At 40.1% G+C, this 12,829-nt stretch overlaps 1 protein-coding gene across 2 annotated transcripts in view; it reads left to right on the top strand.

Moving 5' to 3' along the window:
* The window catches only part of TUBGCP5 (tubulin gamma complex component 5), a 58,794-nt gene that overhangs the window by 41,275 nt on the left and 4,690 nt on the right, over window positions 1-12,829 (top strand). For both annotated transcript variants that reach the window (XM_007463767.1, XM_007463766.1), the window contains exons 13-20: window positions 407-675; window positions 1,650-1,848; window positions 3,328-3,516; window positions 4,339-4,521; window positions 10,154-10,238; window positions 10,471-10,591; window positions 11,067-11,242; window positions 12,477-12,602. In XM_007463767.1, the coding sequence (XP_007463829.1) occupies window positions 407-675; window positions 1,650-1,848; window positions 3,328-3,516; window positions 4,339-4,521; window positions 10,154-10,238; window positions 10,471-10,591; window positions 11,067-11,242; window positions 12,477-12,602 (1,348 nt within the window). The remainder of the gene's footprint in view (window positions 1-406; window positions 676-1,649; window positions 1,849-3,327; window positions 3,517-4,338; window positions 4,522-10,153; window positions 10,239-10,470; window positions 10,592-11,066; window positions 11,243-12,476; window positions 12,603-12,829) is intronic.

Below are 12,829 nucleotides of genomic sequence, written 5' to 3'. Positions count from 1 at the left end.
GGGCCGCAAAAGAAAAAAAAAAAAAAAAAAAAAAAAGTCCAGTGGAAATAATTGTGGAAAAAAAGATGTGGAATTCTGGAGTTTACTTTCAGAGGAGATGGGTAAACTTTTATTGTACCTTTAAAGAGAACCAAATTAATCATATTTTGTTTAATTCCAATTCAGGAAACTTTCTGCATAGTTAGATTTTACCTATGCCATTCAGAGTATTTGTCCACTTTTCTATGTTAAGCTGAAGTCAGGTAAAACATCTGTCCCATTTTACCTAAAGATTGCATATTGTTTTCCCAATAATTGATATTACTGTATTTTGGAATGTTTGGACAACATGCCTAAGCTAGAATAGATATACTGTTGTTTTTAAGGAAGAGAAGTTAAAGTGTAAAATTCTTTTGAATCCCTGTAGAAACAAGAATGTTCCGGTAAATCACAGAGACTTTTGGTATGCAACTTACACGCTATACAGTGTATCGGAAAAGACAGAAAACGAAGAAAAAATGAGTGATAACGCTAGTGCGAGTTCTGGCAGTGATCAAGGGCCCTCCAGCAGGCAGCACACCATGGTGTCCTTCCTGAAACCCGTCCTTAAGCAGATCATAATGGCTGGCAAGTCAATGCAGCTGCTGAAGAACCTGCAATGCATGGAGAGCACCACGTGCCAAGCCACAGCCAGAGGTAACCCCTTAGTGGTGGAGCAGCTGCTCCAGTCTTCACGCTTGCCATTCTGAGACACGTCATTATTTTGCAGTTTGAAAATTATCAAAGCCTTTTATTTTCATGGAAGTGATCACCATGATCAAATTGATAGATCATGCTGCTCTGACTGAAAAAAGATTGTCCTCGTTGGAAACTTTTATCACGGTGTTTGAAAGGCAGTGATAATACGTTCCACATGCATTTTACTTATTCTTGATGCCTTAGGACTGGTCCTTTAACAATAATTCTCTGGTATTTCTTAATGCAGAGCAGAATTTGGCACCTGAGGACATGAACTCTGGCAGATAGGAATTTGTTGGTGAGCGGTTCAGACTTGATCATAGATTTTGAGAAAATCTTGATATAATTTCTGGTCTTTTTGGATGTAATTTAAGCAGTATACTTAAGGTTTTATCAACTGACTAAAAAGGCTTTGAGAGGTATAGATGTGACCTTAGTTGTTTTGTTTGTAAATCATCTTAATGTTACGTTAATTAGTTTAAATTATTATATCTACTTTAAGTAATATTTTCACTTTGTGGAATGTTTCCTTTTTAACTGAATGACAAAACGTAAAGAACTTTCCAGGGCCACTGTTCAAAGTGTTTTTCCCAATGTAATTATGACTCCTATTAGTGTTATCACAGTGCTATCTAGTAGAATGGTAACTTTACTTTCAGGCTTCCTGCTTAAGCTGTTACTCTGTTCAGAAAAAAACTAGCTTATACTTTGAATGTTTAACCATGAACTTTGCAATTGTCTAACAGAGGTTATAAAAATGTTTAGTTGTACTAAGGGTACTATACTGTAAGGGTAACAAAACAGGGATAGACCTTCATAGGCCAAAGGAAAAATACCAGGCTATAATATATTTAGATAAGTTTACTTAGTATTTCTTAATGTTAGTTATTTACTAGAACATAATTCACCTTACACATTTCTTTATGTTTCAGATGCAGAAAGAAAAAGTCTGTATACCCTGTTTCTGGAGTCTGTGCAGTCTCGTCTTCGACACGGAGAAGACTCCACTGCACAGGCCCTCACTGAGCAGCAGGCCACCAGAGAGACCCTCATTAAGATGCAGTCCATTGCCGAGAGGCATCTTGAACTGGATGATGTTCATGATCCGCTGCTGGCGATTAATTTTGCAAGGTGATACACACCTGCAGGATTTTCAATGTTTGAAATGGCAGAATCCGTGCTGCAATATTTAGTAACTGTTTATCTCTGCCAGGTAGGGCTTTCCAGTAGAAACCTTTGTGGCCTCTCCTTTCTAATGAATGAAATACAAGAATATATTGTGTTCACTTATTTCAGATACATAACTCAGCCTCCTTATTATTTGTGAAAGTCCACAGATTGTCATGAGCCCTAGGCCCATGGGCAGTGCTGTCACTCATACAGAAGACGCTCATGGAAGTTAGGGGTCCTGGAACATGTTGAGTCAGACCCTCCCGATGTATCTTGGCCCTTAGGGGCTTTTAGATAATTGCCCCAATGAAATAAATTATTAATACCCACACAATACCCTGTTTATTGTCTAATGGCCATCATTCACTACTTTCAACCCTAATGGCTGGAAAGACCTACTCAGTACTTGATTAGGCAGAAGCAACTCTGTGAAGGTCTGCTTCACACAAAGAATACTTTGAGGAAAAAGATTTTTATTTCTATAATAGTTGGTAATTTTACAACTAAAGGTAAATATGGGACTCCAGAGTTTTAAGAGAATTCTATTGAGATGAATGGATAAAGAACATGTGGTGTATATGTATACAGTGGAATACTACTCAGTCATTAAAAAGAATGAAATTCTGCCATTTGCAGCAATATGGATGGACTTAGAGGGTATTATGCTTAGTGAAGTAAGTCAGACGGAGAAAAACAAATAATGTATGATATCACTTATATGGGAAATCTAAAAAATACAGGGCTTCCCTGGTGGGTCAGTGGTTAAGAATCCACCTGCCAGTGCAGGGGACATGGGTTAAGTCCCTGGTCCAGGAAGATCCCACATGCTGCAGAGCAGCTAAGCCCATGAGCCACAACTACTGAGCCTGTGTGCCACAGCTACTGAAGCCCAAGTGCCTAGAGCCCACGCTCCGCAACAAGAGAAGCCACCGCGATGAGAAGCCTGTGCACCGCAATGAAGAGTAGCGCCCGCTTGCTGCAACTAGAGAAAGCCCGTGCGCAGCAACGAAGACCCAGCGTAGCCAACAAATAAATAAATTTATTTTAAAAATAAAAAATACAAGAAACTGGTGAATATGACAAAAAAGAAACAGACTGACAGATATAAAGAACAAAATATTGGTTTACCAGTGGGGAGAGGGAAGGGGGAGGGGCAAGATAGGGGTGAGGAATTAAGAGGTAACAAATTACTATGTATAAAAGAAATAAGCTACAAGGATATATTGTACAGCACAGGGAATATGCCAATATTTTATAATAACTATAGCGTATAACCTTTAGAAATTGTGAATCGCTATGTTGTACACCTGAAACTTGTATAATATTGTAAATCAGCTGTACCTCCATTAAAAGACAAAAATAGAATTGATGTCTTTTTTTAGAAAGAGAATTCTGTTGACAGCAACTCTTAAAAAGAAGACTTATATTTTTATATTAAAGGTTGTATTTGGAACAGAGTGACTTTCATGAGAAGTTTGCTGGTGGAGACATAAGTGTGGATAGATCATCAGAATCTGTGACTTGCCAGACTTTTGAATTAACGCTGAGATCTTGCCTCTATCCTCATATTGACAAGCAGTATCTAGATTGCTGTGGAAACCTCATGCGAACTCTAAAAAAAGATTACAGGTATGAGGAGTGGTTTCATTTGGGAGGTAGTCGGTAGTTTATTGTACTTTAAGAATAGCTGAAGTTATTTTTAAACCTAGATTTCAAGCTAATTTTTATTAGAGTAGGGAATGGATATGCAATAAACAGTTTTCTTTTGAGAGGATCAGTAGACCATCAGTGTTTTCTTAACTTTATTGTGAAATTTGTTTCTGAGAATTTATCCCAAATGAAATACAGAAAAAGCTTGTTACACAAAAATGCTTGTCACAAAGTTTGCTATCGGAGAAAAAACATGAAATTACTTATTAATGGATGACTGGTTCTTTAAATTGTGGCATATCCATAAATATGAACATCCATATTAAAATATGGCATATTCATTTCCATGTATGAACTTTGTAAAGTTCATACAAATTATGTTTATACAGAGTTTTAAATAATGTAAAGTTTCTTAAATCTTAAAAAATAGGATATATAATATGGTAGGAACTATTTTTTTTAATGAACGGAAAAAAGACTGGGAAGAAATACCCTACATATTAACAGTGGAAATTCATCATGAATAGTAGATTTGAATTAACTATTTTTATTACACTTTTGTGACTTTGCCAAATTTTCTTCAATGTTGTAGAAAAATAACTTCTTTCTGATTATTAAAAGTAAACCATATGCTGTTTTTATTTTTGAAAATCTTTAAGATGTATTAGTATTTCTAATTTTAGTAAATGTACAGTGTAAACCCGTTTCACTAAAAATGATGGTGTACAATACCTGATCCTGATCAAGAATCCTATCTTATGAGCCTAAGATCTTTCTGCCACTTATTTTCTCTTCATTCAGGTTGGTTGAGTATTTGCAGGCCATGAGGAATTTCTTCTTAATGGAAGGGGGAGATACCATGTATGACTTCTACACGTCAATTTTTGATAAAATAAGAGAAAAGGAAACCTGGCAGAATGTGTCTTTTCTTAATGTCCAGCTTCAAGAAGCAGTAGGACAGCGTTATCCTGAAGACAGTTCACGGTAAAATATGGGAGGACCTTTTATTTTAAATATTATAAGATAATCCATGTGTCACGAACTCTTCTCTTTTATATGTTATCTTATTTAATCCTCACACCAACCCCTATGAGTTTTACTAATGTTATTTTACACATTAGAAAACTGAGGCAGGGACTTCCCTGGTGGTCCAGTGGGTAAGACTCCATGCGCCCAGTGCAGGGAGCCCAGGTTCGATCCCTGGTCAGGGAACTAGATCCCACATACCGCAACTAATAGTTCATTTGCCATAACGAAAAACATCCCGCATGCCACAGCAAAGATCCCACATGCTACGACTAAGACCCGACACAGCCAAATAAATAAATATTTTGAGAGGAAAAAAAAAGCTGAGACAGGAGCGACTTGCCCACTGAATGAGAGGAGATGTGCGATGGCACTGTGTGGTCTCTCAGGGTCTGATGGCCTTACTCACATGGCTGGAGTCCATACTGACCGCCTTCCTGCCCCACGCCTTGCCCTCCAGCCGGCTGCACCAGCCTTCATTGTGATGTCACAGGCGGTGTTCTGAGAGTGAGAGCAGAGCCCTTGGCACTGGCCAAGACCTGAGCTGCAGGCCTCACCTCACAGACCCTTACTTCCACCACAGACCAAATCAGAGGCCAGCCCAGTTAGAGGGGAGATAGATTCCACCACTTTTCACAGACAGGGTTGCCTGTTTTCAAGCTGTTATACTGGTTTATCCCCAGCTAGGGAACTCACCTTCCCTCCTCCCTGTCAGTCGGCCTGCTGAGCAGCTGGGCCAGGTCTGTGGGTTGATGCCATTAAATCTTTGTATAACCGAGGCTCATTTTCCACCCTGCTTGTTGGTCCTTTTTCCTTGTCCTTCCGTGTCCTTGCTTGGCTACCTTTCTTGGCTCCCTCAGTGGCCCTTGAAAAGTAATAATGATAATAACATTTATTACATGCCACTTAGGACATTGTTTTCCTCACAGCCATACCAGGTTACTGACAGTCTACTACATAGTAGTAGATAAAATAATTCCTTTTATTTATGTCATGTGTTACCTTTGATGATTCCATAAAAGAAGAATTTTCATCAATTATATGATTAGTAAAAGCAGGGTAACCGCTAGATTCTTTTCGTAGTAAGGAATTAGTGCCTAGTAATCCCAAGGTGGGGCCAGGGAAGGTTAAGGTTATATTTTTCACTATCAGTAGAAACTCAGGAATTTTGTTATTTTTAGTATGTTTCAATCTATTACAGTTATTCCTTTTTTCTTGCTCAGACTGTCCCATCTTTACCCAGATGGAACTCCTTCACTTGACTCTAGTAATCTTGGAGAGCATCTTTGCTTTCAGGACTGGATGTCCGGACTCATCCTGTACACTTCCTGCCCCAGGCTCTGCACCTCTTCCAGGAGCACTGGTCCTGTCTGTTCTGTGGCTTTAAAAGCCCTTGGTCTGTGTCCCAGAGTGTTCGTCTATACTGGATTTTCAGTACTTCTGGGCTCACTCAGTGGATGGAGCTAGGAAATATGTAGAAAGAGGAAGATGAATCATAAGCTCATATTGATATTTCCAGTATGTATTAATGATTACAGGATTTCACTTTTTTGATTTTCTTTTGTATCTTCCCTTGAGTGCTTACTAACTCATGAACATATTTAGTATATTTATTCTATAACAAATCATAATAGTTCCAAAGTAACAATAACAGCAACAAGCCCACTGAGAGTTTAAAACATGCTTGTGACTATATTCTCTTCCTATACTTTCAAGTCATCAGAATCCTGTATTTCAGGGTCACCTGGAACAATTCTCAATGTGATTATACCACTAATATAGGGCTGGGTTCATTTGTTTTATTTTCTACTTTTAGGAATCACTTCATTTTTATTTTTCTTGATTCCATTTTGTTTTTTAATTGTATAAAACAGCTATATATTTCTTAAGTTAAAATCATTGATAACGGAATTACTTTTAGGGAGCTCTGGCTTCTGTTCCTCTTCTTGTCCATTTTCTCCCTTTCCTCTTAACCTTTTTTATAGATTTTATTTTATTTTATCCTTCCAGTGTTTATTTTTTGGAACCAAAACCGTATGTGTACATATTCCTTTTTCTCCTCACGTGTTACAGAAAAGGAAGCACACAGTGTGCACTCTGTAACACCTGCTTAACTTTTCTTAAGTAGATAATACATCCCAGACCCACTGCATTGCAGGCTAGAGAGCTTGTCCTCAGTACTTTACAGCTGATTGTGTTCATTCAACCAGGTGTCCTGTTGGTGGACACATGGATTCTGTTCTTCTGCGATGTATGTATGCAGTGACTGGTCTTGTGCATTTCACTTCTTATTTTTGCCAGTGTAACTTTGGAGTATTTTTCTAGAATGGGATTGCCAGGTAAAAGGGTAAACACCTGTGTAACTCTGCTAGCTGTTACCAAATTCCTCTTCATAAAGGCCGTATTTTTTCTAATTCCCACCAGCAATGAGGCTTTCTCCACAGCCTCACCAACAGAATATGTTGTCAGACTTTCGGATTTCTGCCAGTCTGATAATGAAAAATGATGTCTCAGTGTAGTTTTAATTTACATTTTCCATGTGAGCGTAGTTATCTTTTCATATGCTTATTTTTGCATTTGTTTAAAAGTGAACTCTCCCGTATCTTTTGCCACTATTTCTGTCAGTATCAAGTTGTTGGCCTTCATCCTCTCCATTTTTAGAAGCTCTTTTTTTTTTTTTTTGGCTGTGCCACGCGGCTTGTGGGATCTTAGTTCCCCAACCAGGGGTCAAACCCACGCCCCCTGCAGTGGAAGTGTAGCGTCCTGACCACTGGACTGCCAGGGAATTCCCTAGAAGCTCTTTTTATAGGTTTCCCAGTTTGGCATTTGTCTTTTTGTTTTGCTTATGGTATAACAATTTCTTGTTTTGTCATGAAGATATTTTTTAGTTTTATAATGTATCTTTTTTCTTATTACTTCTGAATTTTAAGTGATAGTTAAGAAAGTTTTACTGTATCCAAGTGTATAAAGAAATTCACCCATGTTTTCTTTTAATGCTTGAATGGATTTTTTTTACATTTAGGTGTTGATCCATTTGGAATTTATTCAGCTAAAAAACATGAGAAATAGATCCAGTTTTATCTTTTTTCCAAATGACTGATTGGTTGCCATCACTTATTTCTTTAAAAAAAAAAATCCACCTTTCCCCATTTATTTGATACCCCTTTATCATTAAATTTTCATATGCGCTTGAGTTATATGCATTGGGTCTCTCTCTGAATTTTCCATCCTATTTCATTGTTCTGTTTATTCACATGCCAGTAGTGTTCTGTTTTATTAATAGGGTTTTCCTGGCTATTCTTATTTATTTTAACAAATGTACTTTATCATCTTGTCTAGCTCCATCCACCAAAACAAAAACAAAAACATTGGTGATATTTTTATTGAGATTCCCACTCATAGATTAACTCAGGACAAATGCGCCACCCCATTGGGACCCCTTCTCCTATGGCTTCCATGTGTTCTAGGTGCCTGTCTGTGCCCTCAGGCTCCCTGAGTCTGCACCCACAGGTCTCCTTCCCGATTCCAGGCTCCCCTGCCCTGCCCATACCCCTCCCTTGTCACTGGTGCTCCTTCTGCATCCTCCTTGTGACCCCCTTGCCCTCCGCCCACCCTTAGCATAGCTTCTCGCTCTCCTGCCTGGGGCACCTTCATTCCATGTCGATGGCTTCAGCGACCGCTAGTGACCTGCAGGTCAGTACCTTTAGCCCAGGTGTCTGCACAACCAGCGCCTCATGACTTTCCTCAGATGCCATGTGTCCGAAACTGAGCTTCATCGTTTTCTCAGCCCTTTGTTTCTTCTGGATGGGACCACTGTTCATCCCAGTGCCCAGTGTAGCTCACCTTAGATTCCTTCCTCTCTGCCGGCCCCCGCATACCCTGGTCCCTCGGTTCTGCCTCCTGGATGACATTCCCCATGCCCTTCAGCGCTCAGTGGAGAACACCTCCCTGCCGCCTGCTAACCAGCTGTCTCGGCGTCTCTCCCTTCCACTTGGCCCTCCAGGGCCACACGTGACGCTAGCCACCCCACCCCCACGCACACTCCGGCTGCTTGGCAACTCGGAGCAGATGGGCCAAGCTTCTCCTGAGAGAGAGAGCTTTTCACTGTCTGGCTCCCCACCTCGCTTCTTGTGCACACAGAGATAGACACATCACCTTCTCCACCATACTTCCCACTTCAGGGATTTGGGACATTTCTGTTTTCCCCGAGAGCTGTACTCTCTCCCCCAGGAGCCTTCACATGTCTGCACCCTCCAGTTAACCTGAGTTAGCTGCTCTCCCATGGGCATGGCCAGCAGTTGTCTGCACTCCTCCAAAGCTCTGCCCCCCTGGCTTGGTGACTGGAGGGTGACTGCACGTTTTGTATGCTCTGGGCTATGAGCCCCTGGAGTGGGGGAGGATTGACTTTTTATCACCTGCTTAGTGCAGCACTTGACAAGGTATTCAGTAGGTACCTACTAAGTACTTGGTAGATGCACGTGTAACAGACTTACAAGCTAAAAAAATTCTGACTAGTCTGTGACATGGAACGAATTGGCTAAACTCGTAAATCACACACCGACCCTTACATCTCTGGTTGTAAGGCTAACTCCTGCCTTGGCCTTCAAGTTAACCTTCCGTGGGCTGCATCCAGGCATCGTCATAGGTGCCTCTGTATCCTGGGAGAGTCACGTCCTTTCTCAGCACAGTGACAGAACTACTCTGAGGAGTGAAGGAAATAAGTGCCTGGCTCAGGAACATTTCCATGCCCTATGGTAGCTGCATTCTATTGAGAGTCACAGTCAGACTAGTTGGGCAAGAGTGGATGAAGCCATGTGTGACACCTTTGCTTTAGAAGCAGACCCCATTCTTTTTTTGTTTGTTTTTTTAACATCTTTATTGGAGTATAATTGCTTTACAATGGTGTGTTAGTTTCTGCCCCATCACAAAGTGAATCAGCCATGCACATACATATACCCCATATCTCTTCCCTCCTATGCCTCCCTCCCTCCCACCCTCCCTATCTCACCCCTCCAGGCGGTCACAAAGCACTGAGCTGATCTCCCTATGCTATGCGGCTGCCTCCCACCAGCTATCGGTTTCACACTTGGTAGTGTATATATGTACATGCCACTCTCTCTTTCAGACCCCATTCTTGCCCACACACTTGCATATGCCTGCTCTCCAGGGTGAGAACAGCCTCTCCCGCCACCAGACACACACACACACACACACACACTCCCTCTCCCTCTCTCTCTCTGTCTCTCTGTCTCTCCCCACCCTCTCTCCTGCCACCCCCAACAGAGTGTCCGTCTCCTGAGCCTCTTACTGAACTCTACCAGGACTAGGCACCTGCCAAATACAGTTAACCTTCCCTGACTTTGTCTTTTTTCCTAAGTAATTTACTATAAGTATCTTCTTTTTTATAGCTAAACCCATTATTTAAAAATTTTGCCCCCCTTCTTTATTTCTAAAACCTGATTTCTATTCTGGAATATATGCTTAGAAAAATATGGAATATCTGCATTCCTTTTATGAAATGTCTTTTTGGAATATATAAATTAAATAACTCAAAGTGCTAAATAACTAAAACTTATGTTTCTTTATCTAGTCTATCTATATCTTTTGAAAATGTTGACACAGCGAAGAAGAAACTCCCTGTTCATATCTTAGATGGTCTGACCCTGAGCTATAAGGTATGTGCTGATACTCTAAGAGCATTTTCTATTAAAATTAAGGCATACAAGGGACTTCCCTGGTGGTCCAGTGGTTAAGATTCTGCACTTCCAATGTAGGGGGTGCGGGTTCGATCCCTGGTCGGGGAACTAAGATCCCACATACTGTGCGGCACAGCCAAAAAAAAAAAAAATTGATACATATGAGTAATAGGTTACTTTCTATTCTAATTTTCTGTTTTTGTTTTCATAGGTCCCATGGCCTGTGGACATTGTTATAAGTTTGGAATGTCAAAAAATTTATAATCAGGTGTTTCTTCTCTTACTGCAAATAAAATGGGCAAAATATAGTCTGGATGTTTTACTGTTTGGTGGTAAGATTTGTTTTCAACAGATAAATTATAATTTAATTTTAGCACTGAAAAAAAGATTGGTAGTCTTAGGTCATTTTTTATATATACACAAGTGCCAAAATGATATGTATTTATGGCCATAGCTTTACAGGCATCAGAATTAACTTCCCTGAATGAGTACAGTTAATCTGAAATGCAATAACTAAATTAGGAATTTAGCCAGAATAAAAATTCTTAGGTAATGTGAAAAAGTTTTAATGACAAGTTAATGGGACTTTGTTTTTATATTTTTGATGGCAGTGATAATGAAGGTGATATGGCAGCTTTAACTGCTTCACCTTCCAGATAGGGAGGATGGGGTCCCTGCTGTGCATCCAGCCGAGTGCCCTTTACAGGGCCGAGGACCACACCATTGCAAGTCCTGCTCTGTGCAGTGGTGCAGGTGGGGTCTGAGTGGATGCTCTTCCCACCCCCTCTCCTCTTCGTTCCTTTACAGAACTAGCTAGTCCTGCTGAAAAACCACAACTTGAAGGACTCTTAGGTGGACAAGACACAGCTGCTAATTTTGGACCACAGAAGGAGCCAGTAAGACAGCAGATTCATCGTATGTTCCTCTTAAGAGTGAAGCTCATGCACTTTGTGAACAGCTTACACAACTACATCATGACCAGGGTTCGTGTCTGTCCATCCACTCAGTTCTGTCACCATGTATACATCTGTTCGTGGAGAATTACTTGTAATATATTTATAAATAGAAACAAGCACACAAAATACTTATAGACTGTAAATGTGAAGATAGCACATACTAAAAACTTGATCATAAAATAACATGACAGCAGGGGGAAGTGTTTTTTAAAACATGCCAGAGCACATGTATCCAGACACTGTGTCTCTCCTGTCTAGTGACCCCTTGGGATGACACACCCAGAGCTCCTCTTTTGGACTTGCCATCAGAACTTGCCACGTAGTCCTTTAAATGTCAGCAGTGGGAACAGGGCTGTCCCTGGCAAATGGCTTCAATTTTTTGTAATGGAAGCCTAAAAACAAATCTGTCAGGCTAGTATGGGGTGTAAGGAGGAAAATGCAGCCAGATTATATATTTTTTCTTAAATATAAGAAGTAACTCGTAGAGTAAATAAAACTGCTTTTCTTACACATATTAAAACCAGTTCTAGGGCTTCCCTGGTGGCACAGTGGTTGAGAGTCTGCCTGCCGATGCAGGGGACACGGGTTCGTGCCCCGGCCCGCGTACCACAAAAAAAAAAAAAAAACAGTAAAACCAGTTCTAGATGAACTTCTGAAGAGGAGTTCAGATATTTGAACAGTAGCAGTGTTATTCGAGGACAGTACTCATTGGGATTGTAATGGTTGCTAAAAAAGAATTTGTAGTCATTCTGGTAGATAGGTTCTAAGAACCCACTTTTGTTTGGATGAAGTGGGCCTTTGAAGCCTGTGTTTTATACATAATACACATGGCAGAGGTGCTCTCTGTTTCCCATGCATTAGTGGCCTTCAGAGGGCCAACCTTAAGCCCTTAATTGTTGAGAGTAAATGGTAATTTACCATTTACTCTCTACCACGGTAGTTAAGTTTTTGTTTAATTTGTTTTTTGTTTTCTACTTGAAGTACAGTTATGTTCCTTTTAAAGAAAGACCATTATGTAAGCAGTGGAATTTATTAAAACATATAAATTCAATTTATCTGGTGACTTTTTTTAAAAAATCAATGCATATCCTATACAGTTCATATACTTGCCCCTCCACACAGGAGCAGTCTGTTAGTCTAGGGTGAGGCATATTCCCTCCCTGTGCAAGTGAATGTAGAAGAGGTCAGTAACAAAGTTTTGTGTGTGGCACATTAGTTCTCAAAGAAAAAAACCTATTGATTAAATTTGTCATCTTTCAAGATTCTTCACAGTACAGGGCTGGAGTTTCAACATCAAGTCGAAGAAGCCAAGGATTTAGATCAATTGATTAAAATTCACTATAGATACTTGTCAACCATCCATGATCGATGTCTGCTGAGAGAAAAGGTATGTGATGTGTCACCTGTGAACTTGGCCACTGAGGCAGGAATGAAGCCAGCCAAGGGAAGTTGTCTCTCTACTTTGGAATTTTATACTTATTAAGCTTCTGATCTGCAAAATATTCTTTTTTTTTTGACATCTTTATTGGGGTATAATTGCTTTACAATGGTGTGTTAGTTTCTGCTTTATAACAAAGTGAATCAGTTATACATACACATATGTTCCCATATCTC

This window comes from Lipotes vexillifer, unplaced genomic scaffold (genome assembly GCF_000442215.2).
Source record: "Lipotes vexillifer unplaced genomic scaffold, Lipotes_vexillifer_v1.1 scaffold200, whole genome shotgun sequence".
NCBI lineage: Eukaryota > Metazoa > Chordata > Mammalia > Artiodactyla > Lipotidae > Lipotes > Lipotes vexillifer.
Note: the sequence above shows the minus strand (reverse complement) of the source record. Positions and strands in the feature narration are given on the sequence as shown.